General features: G+C 37.6%; 1 protein-coding gene across 19 annotated transcripts in view; it reads right to left on the bottom strand.

The window, feature by feature from the left end:
• Positions 1-19909, bottom strand: part of MCTP1 (multiple C2 and transmembrane domain containing 1) — a 595528-nt gene that overhangs the window by 296493 nt on the left and 279126 nt on the right. For 18 of the 19 annotated variants that reach the window (XR_008479839.2, XR_013532231.1, XR_013532232.1 and 15 more), the window contains exon 2: positions 17157-17271. Coding sequence is in view for 14 of the 19 variants with exons in the window: in XM_054252591.2 (XP_054108566.1) it covers positions 17157-17271 (115 nt within the window). In the remaining 5 variants the exon portion in view is untranslated. Of the gene's footprint in view, positions 1-17156; positions 17272-18503; positions 18537-19909 lie in introns of those variants that run through there. The other variant, XM_078365169.1, reaches the window with a different exon arrangement.

The raw sequence follows: 19909 nt of genomic DNA, 5'->3' as shown, positions 1-19909 counted from the left end.
TAAAAATTAAGAGTGACTATGCATGTTATAAGAACATTCTGTTAAATGAGTAAGTCCACTTTAAAAATAAAAGGAGAAGAAAGAATCTGATTGCTAATTTCATTAATAACTTGAAGAGAAAGTGAGACTCTCCCTGCAGAGTGCACTCAAGACATAGCTCTAATTCTAAAAAGTCAGAAAAAATGATTGAACGAGACGACTTTCTTTTCTGGGGCAAGAGTTATCCCTAAACAATGTTAAGACAAAATTTTTCTTTTTGACAAATTACCTTTGCTTTTCTCCCAAGGGAAATCAGCAAGATTGTATAGTCCCTCAAATTGAAGAGAGCTCATATTCGGATTGGATTTTGAGATTAATATGTACATATAAATTTAGAATAAGGACTTTCAAAAGCTCCCACCCCCTCATAAATGGAAGCAAAAACTGTTCAAAAGGGAATGATAGAGTTCTAGTTAATAGGTATCTCCGTTCCTCAGACAAGGTGAAGAACAAAGGACATGCTAACACCTGACCTTAAGAAACCATTTTGTCTCAAGACTTCAAATCAAAACTTAAAGGTGTTAATATTACTTGGCAAATAAAGATTGAATAATTATAAAATTATTCTTTTTGGTTCACTTAATTAAGCATTCACTATTTCTGATCACAGAAAACACTTGAACAATTTAAATTGTTTTTTAAATTGGCTTAAAAGACAGTTAAATGTCTCTGCCTGTATCACTGAGTGGGATATAATATTTAATACAAACATTTACTTCATCTAAATCAGATTTGTTTTCTTATAGGAGGCCTAATTAACTGGAAAATTTTTATACATATCTTACAGAACATGTACGTGATTACACTAAAAATTACACTAATTACACTAAAGAGTAAAGACTGCGTAGATGTAAACATGAATGTAATCAAATTGAATTAGAATAAGTAGTGCCTTTGTTTTTAAAAATATGGTTGTTTTAATTCAGGCAATGCTGCAACCTGCAGATGAGAGAAATGTAGCTTCCAGGGAAACTCTATATAAAAGTAAACTGTAGGGCACAGTTTACTTTTACATAAAGAATTTAATTCTTCTGCATTTTAATGTTAAAAACCCTCTTCAAAGTGATCATGGAATGCATGTTACATATATGTTAACTCATTGAATGTGTGTTTGACTTCCTTCATAAATATTCATAGACATTGCCGAAACCTGATGAATATGCATACAAGAAGAGAAGGCTTAAATGTCACTGTTTCCTTCCCTTTGGCAGAGCCTTTGCTTTCAGTTTCCCTGGAAGCTACATTTCTCTCATCTGCAGGTTGTTAGTTGGAAAGTAAAGTTTTCTCCTTCTTCCTTCCTCCAGGGATCGCATGGTCATTTGTTAACAACCTCCAGTATAGTTGCTAGAAAGTATTGTTACTTTAGTTAATACAAACTTTCTATACTTTATATTATCTAATTTTGGGAAATAGGTAACTAAATCCCTAAGAATATTTCCTCATATAGGCAAAATACATCAAAATTCAGGAACACGTAAAATTTCCTTTATGCTTATTTCATGAAGGAACATATCCTTGAAGAAGTCTTAATATGGAAAACCATGAATACAAGCTAATTAACCTTCAATTTAAGGACAATGTCTCTAATAAATGGGTTAAGCATAAAACTGTCCTTTGTTAATAGATGCTGAATCAAATTATACTTAGTTTAAATCAAATTCTCCTATAAACAATAAAATCTTATTTAAAAAAAAATAACATTGGCCAAGTCTATGCACATGATTAAGAAAATGGGATGTGTATGGACCGGCCTTGTCTATTAACTGCTGAGAACAGCGTCAGACATTATAGACAGACCTTTTGCAGGTCCTTTTGTTTTTCATGGCAATACAGTCATTTGCAAAGGCTCAATTAAAATTGATCCTCCTTCCTACTTCAGTATAATTAAACAAGCAAAATTTGTCATCATAATAATGGAAGAAATAGCACTTAAAAGTAATATTACTTAGTGTGATATAACTATACTTCATATGTAGAAACATCATGCTCAGAATCTCTTTAAGAAATCGGAGCAGTACTTGCTCTATGGCTTAAGAAATCCTAGACTTACATTGGGTAAAGTATCACCTCCTAGTAGATTTAGGGAATCTTGAAGAAAAGAATACCCCCACATACACAGTGCTACAGATTAATCCTGGAGAAGAGCCACTGGACTCTTTGCTCTGGTTCAGAATATAGTTTGAAGGCCATATAAAAAAGCTTTCTGGGACAGTGATGCAGTCTTGGACTAATTTACAAAGTCTCCAGGTTTAGTACAATCATACACCACATAATGACATTTGGGTCACTGATGGACTGCATATATGATGGTGGCCCCACAAGATTATAATGGACCTGAAAAATTCTTATCACTTAGTGATGTTGTAGTATTCTAATGTCCTAGTATCCTAGTGCAATGCATTACACACATATTTGTAGCAATACTGATGTAAATAAAGCTACTGTGCTGCCAGTTACATAAAAGTCTAGCACATACAGTTAAATATAGTACATATATATACTTAAAAATGATAACAAATATGTTACTGGTTTTTGTATTTACTATACTATGCTATTTATTGTTATTTTAGAGTTTACTCCTTCTACTTATTAAAAAAAAAGTTAACTTCAAAACCGTCTCAGGCAGGTCCTTCAGGAGGTATTTCAGAAGAAGACATTGTTATCACAGAAAATAACACCCTCTGAAAACCTTCCAATGGGACAAGATGTGGAGGACAAAGACATTGCTATTGATGATCCTGATCCTATAAGCCTTGACTAATGTGTGTGTTTGTGTCTTTGCTTTTAACAAAAAAGTTTAAAAAGTTAAAAATATTAAAAATAGAAAAAAGTTTATGGAATAAGTATATAAAGAGAAAATATTTTTGTTTAGCTGTATAATGTGTGTGTGTTTTCAGCTGTTCTTATGAGTCAAAAATTCTAAAAATTAAATATTTTATAAATTAAAAAAGTTTATAGTAAGCAAAGGTTTATTATTAAAGAAAGAAAATGTTTAAAATAAATTTAGTGTAGCCTAAGTGTACAGTGTGCATAGTCTACAGGAAAGTCTGAGGCCTTCACATCTACTCTGCGACTCACCCACAGCAATTTCCAGTTCTTGGGTATTTCCTCATAGTAGTGTGAGAAAAGATTAATGGAGTAAATTGGTACCAGGAGGAGTGGAGCGCTGCTGTAAAGATACCCAGAAATGTGGAAGTGACTTTGGAACCTGGTAATAGGCAGAGGCTAGAACAGTTTTGGAGGGCTCAGAAGAAGACAGGAAAATGTGGGAAAGTTTGGAACTGACTAGAGACTTGGAGGATCCAGAAGACAGGAATATGAGGAAAAGTTTGGAACTTCCTAGAGATTTGTTGGCTGGCTTTGACCAAAATGCTGACAGTGATATGGATAATGAAGTCCAGGTTAAGGTGGTCTCAGACAAAGATGAGAAACTTTCTGGATACTAGCATAAAGGTGACCCTTGCTATGCTTTAGCAAAGAGACTGGCAGCATTTTGCCCCTGCCCTAGAGACTGGTGGAATTTTCAACTTGAGAGAGATGATTTAGGGTATCTGGCAGAAGAAATTTCTAAGTGGCAAAGTGGTCAAGAGGAAGCAGAGCATAAAAGTTTGGAAAATTTGTAGCCTGATGATACCACAGGGAAAAAAAAAAACACATTTTTGGGGAGAAATTCAAGCCCGATGCAGAAATTTGCATAAGTAACAAGGAGCTGAATATTAATCACTAAGACAAAAGGGTAATGTCTTCAGGGTATGTCAGAAACTTTCATGACAGCCCTCCCCATCACAGGCTCAAATTGTTTTGTTGGCTGAGCCCAGGGCTTTCCTGCTCTATGCAGTCTTGGGACATGGTGCTCTGTGCCCCAGCTGTTTCAGTGCCAACTGTGGTTACAAGGGGCCCATGTACAGCTTGGGCTATTGCTTCAGAGGGTGCAAGTCCCAAGCTTCCAGGTATGGTGCTGAGCCTGTGGGTGCACAGAAGTCAAAAATTGAGGTTTGGGAACCTCTGCCTAGATTTCAGAGGATGTATGGAAATGCCTGAATGTCCAGGTAGAAGTTTGCTGCAGAGGTGGAGTCCTCATAGAGAGCCTCTGCTAGGGCAGTGTGAAAGGGAAATATGGGCTCCAAGCCTCAACACAGAGTCCTCACTGGGGCACTGCCTAGTGCAGCTATGAGATGAGGCTCACCGTCCTCCAGACCCCAGAATGGTAGATTAACCTACAGCTTACGCTGTGTGCCTGGAAAAGCTGAAGATACTCAATGCCAGCCTGTGAAAGCAACCAGGAAGGGGACAGTACCCTGAAAAGCCACAGAGGCAGAGCTGGCAAAGGCTCTGGGAGTGTGAAAGGGAAATATATCGGCATGACTTGGATGTAAGACATGATGTCAAAGGAGATCATTTTGGAACATTAAGATTTAATGACTGCCCTGTTGGATTTTGGAGTTGTAGGGGGCCTGTAGCCCCTTTGTTTTGGCCAATTTCTCCCATTTGGAATGGATGTATTTTACCCAATGCGTGTAACCCAATTGGATCTAGGAATTAACTCACTTGTTTTGATTTTACAGGCTCATAGGCAGAAGGGACTTGCCTTGTCTCAGATGAGACTTTGGACTTGGACTTTTGGGTTAATGCTGGAATGAGTTAAAACTTTGGGAGACTCTCACAAGGGAATAATTATGTTTTAAAATGTGAGAACATGAGATTTCAGAGGAGCCAGGGGTGGAATAATATGGTTTGGCTTTGTGTCCCAGCCAGATCTCATCTTGAACTGTAATCCCATAATTCCCACATGTAATTGGAGGGACCTGGTGGAAGATAATTGAATCATGGGGGCAGTTTCCCCCAGGCTGTTCTCTTGATAGTGAGTTCTCATGACATCTGATGGTTTTATAAGCATCTGACATTTCCCCTGCTGGCACTAATTCTCTCTCCTGCCACCCTGTGAACAGGTACCTTCTGCCATGATTATAAGTTTCCTGAGGCCTCCCCAGCCAGCAGAACTGTGAGTTAATTAAAACTCTTTTCTTTATAAATTACCCAGACTTGGGTATTTCTTATAGCAATGTGAGAACAAATGAATACACAGATGTATCTTTTATATCATATTTTTACTTTTCTATATTGGAATATGTTTAGATATACAAATATTTACCATTGTGTTATAGCTGCTTACAAGTATTAACTGCAGTCACATGCTGTACAAGTTTGTAGCCTAAGAGCAATGGGCTATACCATATAGCCTTGGTGGTAGGCTATATAATTTATATTTGTGTAAGTACACTTTATGATGTTCACCCAACAATAAAATCACCTATTACCACATTTATCATAATGTATCCCTGTCATTAAAGAATGCATGACTATAACTTATGGCTCTAGTTTTATGAACATCCAACAAGGAAGTCTTTGTGTGTCAATGAGTGATATTGTTTTGTATCTATTTAAATAAAACAGTAAAAGAAGAATAGGATACGGTAAGTCCTCACTCAATATCATGTGAAGACATGCTTGCTTCCCCTTCACCTTCAGTCATGACTGTAAGTTTCCTGAGGCTTTACCAGAAGCAGAAGCCTGTACAGGCTGCAGAACCATGAGCTGATTAAACCTCTTTTACTTACAAGTTACCCAGTCTAAGGTATGTTTTTATAGCAGTGTGAGAGTGGACTAATACAGCAAATTGGTACCAGAGAAGCAGAGCTTCACAAATTTTCTGTATTTGTCCACTACAACAATATCTGAAAATGTGGCAGCAGCTTTGGAACTGAGCAATAGGAAGAGGTTGGAACAGTTTGGAGGGCTCAGAAGAAGACAGAAAGACAAGGAAAAGTTTTGAACTTTCTAGAAACTTGTAAAATTGTGACCAAATGCTGATAATGATATCGACAGTGAAGTCCAGGCTAAGGAGGTCTCAGATGAAGGTGAGGAACTTATTTGGAAATGGAGTAAAGGCCATTCTTGGTATGCATTAGCAAAAAGACTGGTGGCATTGTACTCCTGCTCTATAGATCTATGGAACTCTGAACTTGACAGAGATAATTTAGGGTATCTGGCTGAAGAAATGTTTAAGTAGCAAGGCTTTCAAGATGTGTCCTGGCTGCTTCTAAGAGTGTTCACACATATGCATATGTGAAACTTATATTTAAAAGGGAAGCAGAGCATACAAGTTAGAAAAATTTGCAGCCTAGCCATGTGGTAAAAAAGAAAAATCCATTTTCTGGGGACAAATTTAAGCCAGCTGCAGAAATCTGCATAAGAGGAGCTGAATGTTAATTGCCAAAACAATGGGGAACATACCTCCAAGGCATTTCAGATGCTTTTGTGGCAGCCCCTCCCATCACAGGCCTGGAGGCCTAGGAGAGAAAAATGGGTTAGTGGGTCAGACCAAGAGCCCTGCTTCTCTGTGCCACTTCAGGACATGGCACCCTGTGTCCTAGCTGCTCCAGCTCCAGGTATGTTAAAAGGCCCCAGATATGTCTCAGGCTGCTGCTACAGAGGGTTCAAGCCAAAACCCTGGCAGCTTTCATGTGTTGTTAAACCTTCAGGCACACAGAGGGCAATAGTTGAGGCTTGGGAGCCTCTGACTAGATTTCAGAGGATGTATGGAAACACCTGGATGTCCAGGCAGAATTCCTCTGCAAAAGCAGAGCCCCTATGGAGAACCTCTACTAGGGTAGTACAAAGAGGAAATATGAGGTTGGAACCCCCACACAGAGTCCCCACTGTCTAGCGGAGTTGTGAGGAGAAGGCCACTATCCTCCAGATTCCAGAATGGTAGACCCATCAAGAGCTTGCACCACGTTCCTGGAAAAGCCACAGGCATTCAATCCCAGCTGATGAAAGCAACCATGGGGTCTTTACCCTGAAGAGCCACAGGGGCAGAGCTTCCTGTTTAGAGCTCCTGTCTTAGAGATCATCTGTTGCATTAGTCTTCCCTGGATGTGAGACTTGGAGTCAAAGGAGATGATTTTGGAGCTTTAACATTTAATGACTGCCCTGCTGGCTTTCAGACTTGCATGGGGCCCCTTTGTTTTGGCCATTTTTTTTTCTTTTTTAATGGCAGCATTTACCCAATGCCTGCACCCCCATTGTATCTTGGAAGTAACTAACTTGGTTTTTTATTTTACAGGCTCATAGGCAGAAGGGACTTGCCTTGTCTCAGATGAGATTTTGGACTTGGACTTTTGAGTTAATGTTGACATGAGTTAAGATTCTGGAGTACCGTTGGGAAGGCATAATTGTGTTTTAAAATGTTAGAAGGACATGAGATTTGGGAGGGGCCAGAGGGTGGAATAATATGGTTTGGCTTTGTGTCCCCACCCAAATCTCATGTTGAATTGTAATTCCCAGTGTTGGAGGAGAGAGCTAGTGGGTAGTACCCAAATCATGGGGGCAGACTTTCCCCCTTGTTGTTCTCATGATAGAATTCTCACGAGATCTAGTTGTGTGAAAAGGAGTGGCATCTCCCCCACTTCTCTCTCTCTCTGTCTTGCTGGGCATGTGAATATTGTCTGCTTCTCCTTCACTTTCCACCATGATGGTAAATTACCAGAGGCCTCCCCAGAAGCAGACACCTATATAGCCCACAGAACAATGAACTTATGAAATCTCTTTTCTTAATTTTTTTTCACCAATTCTCAGGTAGCTCTTTATAGCAGTGTGGGAACATATTAATACAAATACATTTAAGGAAGATTAATAAAACAAGTGAGATAATTATTTACCCAATTATTACAATTCAGGAGGCTGGAGCCCATCTCTGCAGCTCAGGGCACAAGGCAGGAATCAGCCCTGGGCAAGATATCATCTCATTGCAGGGTGTGCTCACACACACCCACACTCACTAAGATTGAGACAATGTTCATTTAACATGCACATCTTTGGGATGTGGGAGGAAACCATAGTACCCAGAGAGAAAACCTAGGGAGACATGGAGAGAATGTGCAAACTCCACACAGAGAGTGGCCTGGCTGGGTATAGATTATCTTTTTTTCTCATCAATGTAATAAGAAAACCAGGTTGAACAAAATGATGTGATTTGAGGACCTGCTATATATGTATTATTCAGAAGTGTGTGTGTGTGTGTGTGTGTGTGTGTGTATGGACATGTGTGTGTTTGTATATATATATTAAAAGCTTAACTTCATAGACTATATAAATAACTATCATTAAAATGAAGTTACTGTAAATTATTATTTTTTAAATTTCCCAATTGTGAAACACTGGTTAAAGAAATAACATTAGAATGCATGGAAATAATTGTGTCTGTACTGGGTAAAACAAGCTATACCTGATTCCCACCAACTGTAGGAAATGCAAAAGAGATTGACTAGCAACATGTTCAATTCATCATTTTAGCACAAAAACACATGACAGGCCTTTTCTTGATCAAGATAGCTCATTAAAGGCTGCATAAATCTAAAGAAGGGACTGTCAACAAAACTTTCTGAAAACTGCTCAAAGACAAAACTTTCTCTGATGATACAAATTGCATTCTCCTCCTGGGAAAAAAGGATTAACCATAATGCTTAATTTTCTGATAAACTTTAATGAGATTTATTATAGGAAGCATCAGTATATTCCACGTCTCTGAAACTAAAGCCCTTTTAAAAGTAAAATGGAGTACTATTAACAACTATTTCAGTCAACAGATGAAAACACAACTGCCTCCAGAAAAAGGTATATATGACTGAATTAGTCTGTTCTCATGCTGCTAATAAAGACATATCTGGGACTGGGTAACTTGTAAAGGAAAGAGGTATAGTTGATTCACAGTTCCACTTACAATCATGGTGGAAGGGGAAGTAAACACCTCCTTCTTCACATGGTGGCAAGAAGAGAAGAATGAGAAAATGTTGAGGGGAAATCCCCTTATAAAACTAGTAAATCTCATGAGAACTCACCATCATGAGAACAGCATGAGGTCAACCGCTCCCACAATTCAATTACCTCCCACCAGGTCCCTCTCATGACACATGGGGATTATGCGAGCTACAATTCAAGATGAGATTTGGGTGGGAACACAGCCAAACTCTACCAATGGCCATCCTATCCTAAAGAGAATTTCCAAGGATCAAATACAAAGAGAAACCTGAACACTAAACCATGAGCACATATTCTAAGGTGGCAGCTACTGTTATGACCAATTTTGTTAGGATCAGAGGATATATACCAACCATCATGCCTGATCCATAGTATATACTAGAAATATTAGTATGCCTCAATCAGAGAATAATTCTCTCTGTACTTTCATAAATTATATTCTAATGATAAAATTGCCAGCAGGCCCTCTAACTTGAAAAAAAACTTTGTTTACACTTAAAATACAGAATATGTTCCATTTTATCAAATTGAATTGCTTTTAAAAAATTCCTACAATTTATTTTTCTCAAATCTGGCTGCCTTATATATGGTAGAAGTTCTCAATTAGAGAGACTTCAGTACACTGTGAAAAAAGTGAAATTTCACTGGGGGTAAACTTCTAAAACCTTGTCCATCCTCCAGGCTTTTAAATTCGTACTCTACCTTGAAAATATTGTTCTCATAACACTTGGAAACTTTTCTTTAGCAATGACACATCAGACTCACAGAGTAGACTTGAAGAGTTTCAGAGTGGAGTGATTGAGATTCTCTAACTCTATTCAACACAGAATTTTTTTTAACAGCATTATAAATAGAATCACAATAAGCAGATTCATATTGTTACCCATTGTAATGCCTACATGACACAGCATGAATTCCTACTCTGCCTAAATTTTGCTTTTAAGAAACAGAACACCTGAGATAAAGTTTCCTTTGTAGCTAGACAAGCTGAGACTAGTCAGAATCAAGATAGCTATTGAACAACTTCAAAAAGACCTCAAGCTTCATTATAACCTCATTTCCATGCTAAATAATGCTCCCATCAGCACCATGACAGTTGACAATCACCATGACAATAACTGGAAGAAGCCATAAAATGACAAAAAAAAAAAAAAAAGGCTTCCCATTTCTGGAAAAGACATGACTATGTTCCCCTTGCTTTTAAAGTCCAACCCCATTCATTATAGAAACCCTATCTTTTAACCCCCTCATCCCTCACTAGTCGAGAAGTTGATTTGTGGGCTACGCTCCCACTTGTATAGTCCATGGCCATTGAATAAAGGCGGCACTGCTTGACATTCTCTTCCAGTTTCGTATATTGATTTCATGCTGCGGGGGGCGGGGTAGGGAAATACCCATCTTTTGGAAGACTGGCTCTGACTTTTTTTTTTTGATTATTTAAATTAGCTCCTAGAACATGAAGAAAAGGAATTGTTTCCTGTAGTGTGTTAACTTGGGTCCTCCCAAAAGATATGTCCAAATCCTAACTCCTAGTCACTGTGAACATAGGCTTATTTGGAAACAGGGTCTTTGAAGATGTAGTTAAGTTAAAGATCTTGATGAGATCATCCTGGATTTAGAATAGGGCATAAATCCAATGACTGGCATCCTTATAAGAGAAAGGCAAGTAAGTAAATTAGTAAAGCTAGATTGGAGTTGGCCTTTTAAACACTTCAGAATATTCTTTCATTCCCACAAAGTAATATTTTCTCTCCCATTTTTTTTAAGTACATGGCTCTCCCATTCTACTGAAAGTTGTTTTTGTATTTTGGCAGAGAAGTCTGCAGAGAATAATTTGCTACCATAAGAAAGGCAATTGCATACACACAGTGAGACCCAGAAGCAAAGTTGTGGAGACACAGGGAATGGTGAAACAAGATAAAAAACACACTGTCCAAGGGGATTAAACACACACTGTCCAAGGGGCTACTCAGCTCGGATAACTGATGTCATATGTTGCCAGAGTTTGCCAGATGTTTTCTCATGATTACATTGAGGCTATGTGCTTTGACAAGAATGCCACGGAAATGACATGCTGTTTTCAGTGCACCCTGTAAGAAGGTTGGTGATGTCTGCATGTCTTCTCAGCTCTGATGAAGGTTAAGGTTGTGCCTTCTGTGTTTCCCCATTGTGAAGTTACTATTTTTCCCTTTATAATTCTTACGTAGCTTGTGGAGAAATACTTCAAAATGCTGCAAATATTCTGTTTCACATCATAATTTTACATGTATAATTTTAGCACCTATTGATAATTTTTGCCTACTATTGTTAGTGGGATGTTGATTAAAAGGTGAAATCTATTTCAATTTTCTCATCTACATTTGTTTAATGGAATTCTACCATAAGAAATGCTTATACCTTTTCCTCCACTTATTTATAAATTATCAGCACAAAGACATTTTATTCTGTGGATTTTATTACCACTGGTGTGATTTGGCTCTGTGTCCCCACCCAAATCTCATGTTGAATTGTAATTGCTAGTGTTGGGGGAGGGACCTGGTGGGAGGTGATGGGATCATGGAGGCAGTTTCCTTTATGCTGTTCTCATGATAGCAAATGAATTCTCACCAGATCTGATGGTTTAAAAGTGTGTGGCACTTCCCCCCTCACTCTCTCTCTTTCCTGCCAGGTCTTGAAGAAGGTGCTTGATTCCCCTTCGCCTTCTGCCATGGTTCTAAGTTTCCTGAGGCCTTCCAGTCATGCTTCCTTTTAAGCCTGTGTAAGTTAATTAACATTCTTTTCTTCTTAAGTTCAGTCTCAGGTAGTTGTTTATAACAGTGTGAGAACAGACTAATACAACCATTACTTATTTTTTGCTAAAATGGTCCCAGCTTTGGTCATTATATGTTCACTTATGTTGGCTCCTATGTGATTTGACATTTTACCATCAATTTTTGAGCACTTCCTTACTTTCTGGCACTGTAAAATCATCCAGGCTTATGTGATGCTTTCCCTAACCCAGGTCTGAAATCAACCATTTCTCCAGGAGCCTTGATTACTTTTATTGGGAAAATTGTATTTTCCCAATACAATACCTGACCAAATGTATTCATTGCCATTTTATCATTATACCTTTGTCATTGTGTCTAGGTTCTCTCAGCAGACAGATTAGGAAATACACACACACACATCTCTATACATTTTTATTTCTATATGTCTGTATATATATTAAAAATCATTAGATCATACTGACACCTATCTAGCACCACAGGGTTCATTCTAGACTGCCTACTTTCTACATTTGTAACTATCTCCAACAAAGAAAATCATGACTGTCATTGTCTATATTTACTTATTTGCTAGTTCCTGGTACATATATATTAAGTAGTTTCAGAATTAATAATCATGGTCTAGAGTACATACATTTATGTATAGTTCTTTTTGTCTAGAGTTTTATAGTACAGGCACACCTCATTTGATTACACTTTGATTGTGCTTCCAAGGGTTTTTGTTGTTTGTTTTTGTTTTCAGATTGAAGGTTTATGGCAACACTGCCTCGAGCAAGTCTATTAGCACCATTTTTCAAACAGCATATGCTCATTTCATGTCTCTGTCACCTTTTGGTAATTCCTGCAGCATTTCATACTTTTTCATTGTTATTATATCTGTATGAGGATCTGTGATAAGTGATCTTTGATGTTACTATTGTAATTGTTTTGAGAGAGGCCCCATGAACTGCGCCCATAGAAGACTGAGAAATTAATCAGTAAATGTTGTGTGTGTTTTGATGCTCCACTGACCTTCTGTTAGCCTATCTCTCTCCTTTTCCTCAAGCCTCCCTATTACCTGAGATACAACATTACTGAAATTAGCTCATCAATAACCCTAAGACCTCTAAGTATTCAAGTGAAAGGAAGAGTCACATGTCTTTCACTTTATATCAAAAGCTAGAAATGATTGAGCTTAGTGAGAGTGGCATGTCAAAAGGAGGGACAGACTGAAAGCTAGGCCTCTTGCTCCAAACAGGTGGCCAAGTTATGGATGCAAAGGAGAAGACCTAGAAGGGCATTTTAAGCTCTACTCCAGTGAACGCATGAATAAGAAAGTCAACTAGCCTCATTGCTGATACAGAGAAAATTTGAGTGCTCTGGATAGAAGATCAAGCCAGCCACAACATTCCCTTGAACCAAAGCCTAATCCAGAACCAAGTCCCTAACTCTCTTCAATTCTATGAAAACCGACAGAGATTACGAAGCTTCAGAAGAGAAGTTGGAAGCTAGCAGAGGTTGGTTCATGAGACTTAAAGAAAGAAGTTATCTCTATGACATGAAAGTGCGAGGAGCTGCCACCAGTTATTCAGAAGATCTAGCAAGATAATTGATGAAAATGGCTACACTAAACAACAGGTTTTCAATGTAGATGAAACAGCCTTCTATTGGAAGAAGATGACATAGAGAACTTAGTCAACACCTGGCTTCAAAGCTTCAAAGCACAGACAGACTCTCATGTTAGGGACTAATATAACCGATGACTTTAAGTTGAAGCCAATGCTCATTTGCCATTTTGAAAACCCTAGGGCCCTTAAGAACCATGCTAAATCTACTCTCCCTGTGCACTATATACAGAGCCAAAAAGCCTGGATGACAGCATATCTCTTTATAGCATGGTTTACTAATGGATGTGGACAAAGCAAATTGCAAACCTTCTGGAAAGGATTCACCATTCTAGATGCCATAAACAACATTTCTTGGCTGGGCACAGTATCTCATGTCATGCTTGTATCCTCAGCAACTTGGGAGTCCAAAGGGGAAAGATCACTTGAAACCAGGAGTTCAAGACCAGCCCAGGCAACATAGTGAGACCACATATCTACCAAAAAAAAAAAGAAAAGAAAAAACAGCTTGGCTTGGAGCCACATACCCATAGTCCTAGCTACTCAGGAGGGTGAGGTGGGAGGATGTTTGAGCCCAGGAGTTGGAGGTTACAGTATGTTTGTGCCACTGAACTCCAGCCTAGGCAACAGAGTAATACCATGTCTCTAAAACAACAACAAAAAATTCATGATTTATGAGAGGAGGTCAAAATTTCAACATTAACAGGGCTTTGGGAGAACTTGATTTTAACCCTTATAAATGACTTGAGGGTTTGAGGGGTTCAAGGCTTCAGTGGAGGAAGTAACCGTAGATGTGGTGAAAACACCAAGATAACTACAATTAGAAGTGGAACCTGATGATAGTGAATGAATTGCTGCAATCTCATGATAAAATATGAAGAAATGAAGAGTTGTTTCTTGTGAATGAGCAGCAAAAGTGGTTTCTTGAAAAGGAATCTACTCATGGTGAAGATGCTGTGAACACTGTTGAAATGACAGAAGATTTACAACAGCTCACTGACTTATGTGATAAAGCAGGGTTTGAGATGACGGACTCCAATTTTGAAAGAAGCTCTACTTTCTATCGAACAGCATCTCACGCTACAGATACATCTTTTGTAAAAGGAAGAGTAAATCAAAGTGACAAACTTCATTGTTGTCTTACTTTATGAAATTGCCACAGACACTCCAGCCTTTAGCAACCACCACCCTAATCAGTCAGCAGTCATCAATATCGAGGAAAGACCCTCCACCAGCAAAAGATTATCACTCACAGAAGGCTCAGATGATTGATAGCATTTTTAAAACAGTATTTTAAAAATTAAGGTACATATATTTTTAGACATATTTGTGAATAATGCTATTCACACTTAAAAGACTACAGTAGGGCATAAATATAATTTCTGTATGCACTGGGAAATCAAAACACTTGTGTGACTTGCTTTATTGTGATATTTGCTTTATTGTGGTGGTCTGGAACTGAATTCGCATTATCTCCAAAGTAAGCCTGTATATATAATTAAAATACTGAATTTGGTTTCCATAGCTACTTACTTAGGTTAGTGGTTTTATTTCCTATCCCCTTGAGATGAAATTATTGTTATGGGTTCTTCCCACATCCTGGTTGGTTTTAATTATTTAATTATTTTGGAGTGCTAAAATACTGTCATAAAAACTTTAAGTTAATTAAGAAAATTTACTCAGATAAATGTCATTCCCTCTCCATCCCTTTTACTCCACTCCCATCTCCCATTCTTGCCATCTGTTTTTTACCCACATTCTGTATGTTATCAGTCTCATTAGTTTCTGGCTTTTGATTCCCGTAATTCTTTTTTTTTTTTTTTTTTTTTTGAGACGGAGTTTCGCTTCTGTTACCCAAGGTGGAGTGCAATGGGGCGATCTTGGCTCACCGCAACCTCCGCCTCCTGGGTTCAGGCAATTCTCCTGCCTCAGCCTCCTGAGTAGCTGGGATTACAGGCACGCACCACCATGCCCAGCTAATTTTTTGTATTTTTAGTAGAGACGGAGTTTCACCATGTTGACCAGGATGGTCTCGATCTCTTGACCTCGTGACCCACCCACCTCGGCCTCCCAAAGTGCTGGGATTACAGGCTTGAGCCACCGCGCCCAGCCTGATTCCTGTAATTCTCTTGGTACAAATGAAAAGACAACACACAACTTCTTAGGTATTTCTTACATAGACTGTTACATATTATTGATACTCTTTTGTACTTTGCTTATGTGAACTTCACAATATATCCTGTACATTTTTCCGTATCAATTTCTAGAGATTTTCATTATTTATTTTTACAACTCCATAGCATTCTCCCATGTACATATGCCATACTTTATTCAACCATTCCTCTATTTACCAATATTTAGACTATCACCAATATTTTATAATTATAAACAATGCTATAATAAATAACTGCATACATATGCATTTCAAATTGTTGGAGGAATATGTAGGACTAAAATTTTGATTTTCTGTTCCCAAGTTCAATTCTGTTTTAGATCAAATGATATAACTGAGAGCACCTTGAAAACTAAAAAAAGTTGTATACACTGTAAATATAGCAAAATAATACTTTGTTATTTGCATTATTTTCTTTATCTAATTTGATTGTATTTTCTTTGGAAACAGGCAGTTCAATTCAATAAATATTTGTCCTTAGCTACTAGGCCAGATGGTTATTTTTGAAAACTTCTCCTATCTTTTTAAATTCTAATATTATCAATCACATATTCACTCACTAAGAATGTCTTTTTCAACTTTTTTTATGTTTTGTAGAGAGAAGGTCTCAGTGTATTGTCCAGGCTGGTCTCAAACTTCTGGCCTCAAGTAATCCTCCCATGTCGGCCTTCCAAAGTACTGGGATTACAGGTGTGAGCCACCACACCTGGCCAAGAATGTTTGATACTTACTAGTTTTTACTAAACAATTGAATCTTTTATTTCTACAGTTCGTAGCCATAAAATACTCTAGTATTATCAATTATTTTATTTATTTTATTTCTTTAGATAGAGGAGACAAATTATAAACTGCAGCCCTAATGTGTTTCCTTGTATTCCCTACGTATGATGTCAAATAGGGTAGGAGAAACACAACAGGATCATATGGTCCAGGAGCACTCTCAAGGTTGTCTGACAATGAGTTAGCAAGGCTTGGAAACTTTCCTTTCTCCTGGCGGGAGGAGTTACACCCAAACTCAGCCTCCTTTGGAATTGGAGGCTCAAGGGCCCTCAACGTACCCAGCTCCTGCAGTACTCACATTCAAAATGTGCAAAGGTTGCTACACAGTCTATCTGAGGTCTATCCTTGGTCCCGCCTCTAACCTGGGTTCAAGAAATCCCTCATGTGGCTTATTCTAGTTCATCAGGAGATTGCCTTGGGATTTGGAATCTTAAGGAACTTAAGAGTGTTTACCTTGTCTTATTCTTCCTCGTGGCCTATAAAATGTGTTTAATCTACCATGAGACTATGGCCAGATCTGACCAGGCCTTAAAAGGTCACTTGTTAGGAATCTCTGAAGTTTTGGAGAGAGATTAGGTCTGGGGTCCTGTAAGGTTAGCAGATTCAACTGAGCAAATCTATGCAGCAAAAAGAATTTCAGGTCTACCAAAAGGTAAATGGCTTCAAATATATGCATCACTTATGTAATCAATTATGTTACTAATTACATATGATGTAGAGTCAAATCTGCTGGCAGTTTGATAGGGACCTTGCTGTCTGGGTTGGGAGTAAGGCAGAGTTTTGGAACTCGCATCAAAACCTCTTCTGCTATGGTCAGAGGAGTCAAGTAATGAGTCAAACTACATCTTTGAATTCAAGCTTCTAAGAATTATATTCTACTTAACTTTTTATAATGCAAGCAATCATATGGAAAACAAAGTTTGTCATAAACACATAAAAAGCTTCTAGGTGATATTGCTCTTATGCTCTTACCTCCTCGATCTCGGGCAGCTAAACTTTGACCCTTTCTTAATGTAATGTCCAACTGGTACATTCCGGGATCAGCCAAGGGGACTTCTGCATTACTGGTTCCAGCAGTGTTTATTTTCTGGAAAACACGAAGCATAAAAACTATTAAATTTATTATCTCTGTTCTATTTCTCCAAAGGGGGACCATATGTAGCTTAACCCAAATTATAAGAATTAGTCAACAAAATAAATAATCTCCTGATTTCATACGGTCTCATAATCACCCAGTTCTCTGAAGGTTTTGAAATTTATGAAATTCTTTAGACTCAAAATAAAAACATGAGAGTTACTGAAATGTCCTGTTATAACTCAGATTACAGATAACAAATGGAATATAAAAACATTTCCCATGGAAGTCTCCGTACAATTCAACTAAAAAATATGAACAAAGAAATACTGCGAAGTGAAAACATAACCGATGAATGGAGAATAAGGGTGTGCAAGAGCAGTAGACTTCCATCTAACTGGAAATTAAAATTAAAGTGATTGATTCAGGTGATTTTGTTGATTCATTTAACTGTGCAGAAAAACTCATACTTATGAATTAAGCACTTCTGCTGCAGCCCTAACATAAAATATAATTATATAGAAATAAATTCACCTAGTATTTTGATAATATTTGCAAGAAATATATTCTCAATGGGGCTAAATTTCTAGTGCTGCTTTCTGTGGAATAAAAGTACATAAGGTATTCCTAGATCTAAAAATGTTTGTGAAGCTGTCTCTACAGAATTCTTTTTAGCAACAGTATACTCTTAATAATGTACTAGGCATCGAGTTACAAGAGGAATAACTATATTAAAACAACACAAATGAAACATACAGTGAAAATTTTTCAGGTCATATTTTGTGTCTCTGCCACTCTGTATACAATAGGAAAGCTTACTTTTCTTTGTGTATTTGATATTATTTTAAATTCTTATAATTTTTTTTTCTGGTTCAAAAGGAAATGTCCTTTTGTCTTAAAATATGCATGGATGAGGTAAAATAACAGACAACAATATTATGCAGCAATCAGAAATGATGAGTTTGTGTCATTTGTAGGGACATGGATGAATCTGGAGAACATCACCCTCAGCAAACTGACACAAGAACAGAAAATGAAACACCGCGTATTCTCACTCATAAGCGGGTGATGAAAAATGAGAACACATGGACACAGGGAGGGGAGTACTAAACACTGGGGTCTATTGGGGGGAAAAGGGGAGGGCCAGTGGGAGGGGGAGGTGGGGAGGGATAGCCTGGGGAGAAATGCCAAATGTGGGTGAAGGGGAGAAAGGAAGCAAAACACACTGCCATGTGTGTACCTACGCAACTGTCTTGCATGTTCTGCTCATGTACCCCAAAACCTAAAATGAAATAAAAAAATTTAAAAAAAAATAACAGACAACAGTCTGGCTCTTTTAATTCCATAATTCACATAAAATGAAACAATAAAGCAGCATTTAAACAATCTTTATGGTATATAATTCATATAGCCTACATCCACTCCTTAAAGCAGCATATTTTTTTGAGGTTTTAAGACCAAGCCAAATAGCTTTGCTGTTGAAGCAATTATTTAAAACAAGAGGTAGCAGAGCTTTGATTGATATCCTGAACTCATTGTCTCTCCTCTGGTAACAATAAAAAGTAATTCACTTCACCTTCTCATGATAACCTTGCTTCTATAAATGATCCCTCAGTCACTCAGCCTAGAAATCGCTGAGCCATCTTTGACTTCTTCATTTGATTCCCACCCACATGCAAATAGTTGTCAAATCCCCCCCCATTCCATTTCTGTATGACATCTCCCAATTGTCTTTTCCTTTTAATTCCTATTACCACTCATTTGGATCAGGCCTTCACACACAAAGGAGTAAAAGTAAAATGATTGTCTTCTCTTCTCTTACCCATCTGATTCTGGCCACCAATGACAACAACTATATTTTTCACACTTTTGAAAGTCTTATGCAAACATATACACATACATATAGGTTTGGATTTTTTTGTGGTTGGGCTTTCAGTTTTCACTTGTTTTAAACAAAGATAGTATTATATTTTGTCTATTAAGAACAATTTCTAGAAAAATATCATGGGTACTTTTCTAGTCAATACATATAGATCTTTCTCTTTAAGATGTTCTAGGTTTATTGAGGCATAATTGACAAAATTGTATGATTTCATGGTATACGACATGAAGATTCAATATACATATGTTTTGGGCAATGAATACCACAGTCAAGTTAGTTAACACATCTCTCACCTCACCTGGTTAACCTTTTGTTTGTTTTGTGGTGAGGACATTTAAGTGAATTTCAAGTGTACAATTCAGTACTGTTAATCATAGTCACCACGCTGTGTATTGGATCCCCTGAACTTACTCATCTTACAACTGAAAGTCTGTACCCTTTGGCTAAAATCTCCTCTTGTCCTTCACACCCCCACCCCTAGTAAACCACTTTTTTTTGAGGCATAGTATTTTTCCCTAGTGTAGAAATAGCATAATTTATTCCATTATTCTCCTATTAATGGACACTTGCATTAGTTTCAGTGTTTGCCACACAGGACTGGTGCTTTCACTTCTCTTGAAAAAGTTTACAGAATAAATTTTTCCAAAAGGTTTTCTAAAAGGCTTTCATAATTCACACTTCTATCAAAAGTGTACTACTAGAGTGCCTATTTTCCACACCTTAGTCAGCATAGGATGTTATTAATTGTTCTAACTTTTTCAAGTGTAG

Source organism: Callithrix jacchus, chromosome 2 (assembly GCF_049354715.1).
Source record: "Callithrix jacchus isolate 240 chromosome 2, calJac240_pri, whole genome shotgun sequence".
NCBI lineage: Eukaryota > Metazoa > Chordata > Mammalia > Primates > Cebidae > Callithrix > Callithrix jacchus.
The sequence above is the reverse complement of the archived record's forward strand: the minus strand, read 5'-3'. Positions and strand labels throughout refer to the sequence as shown.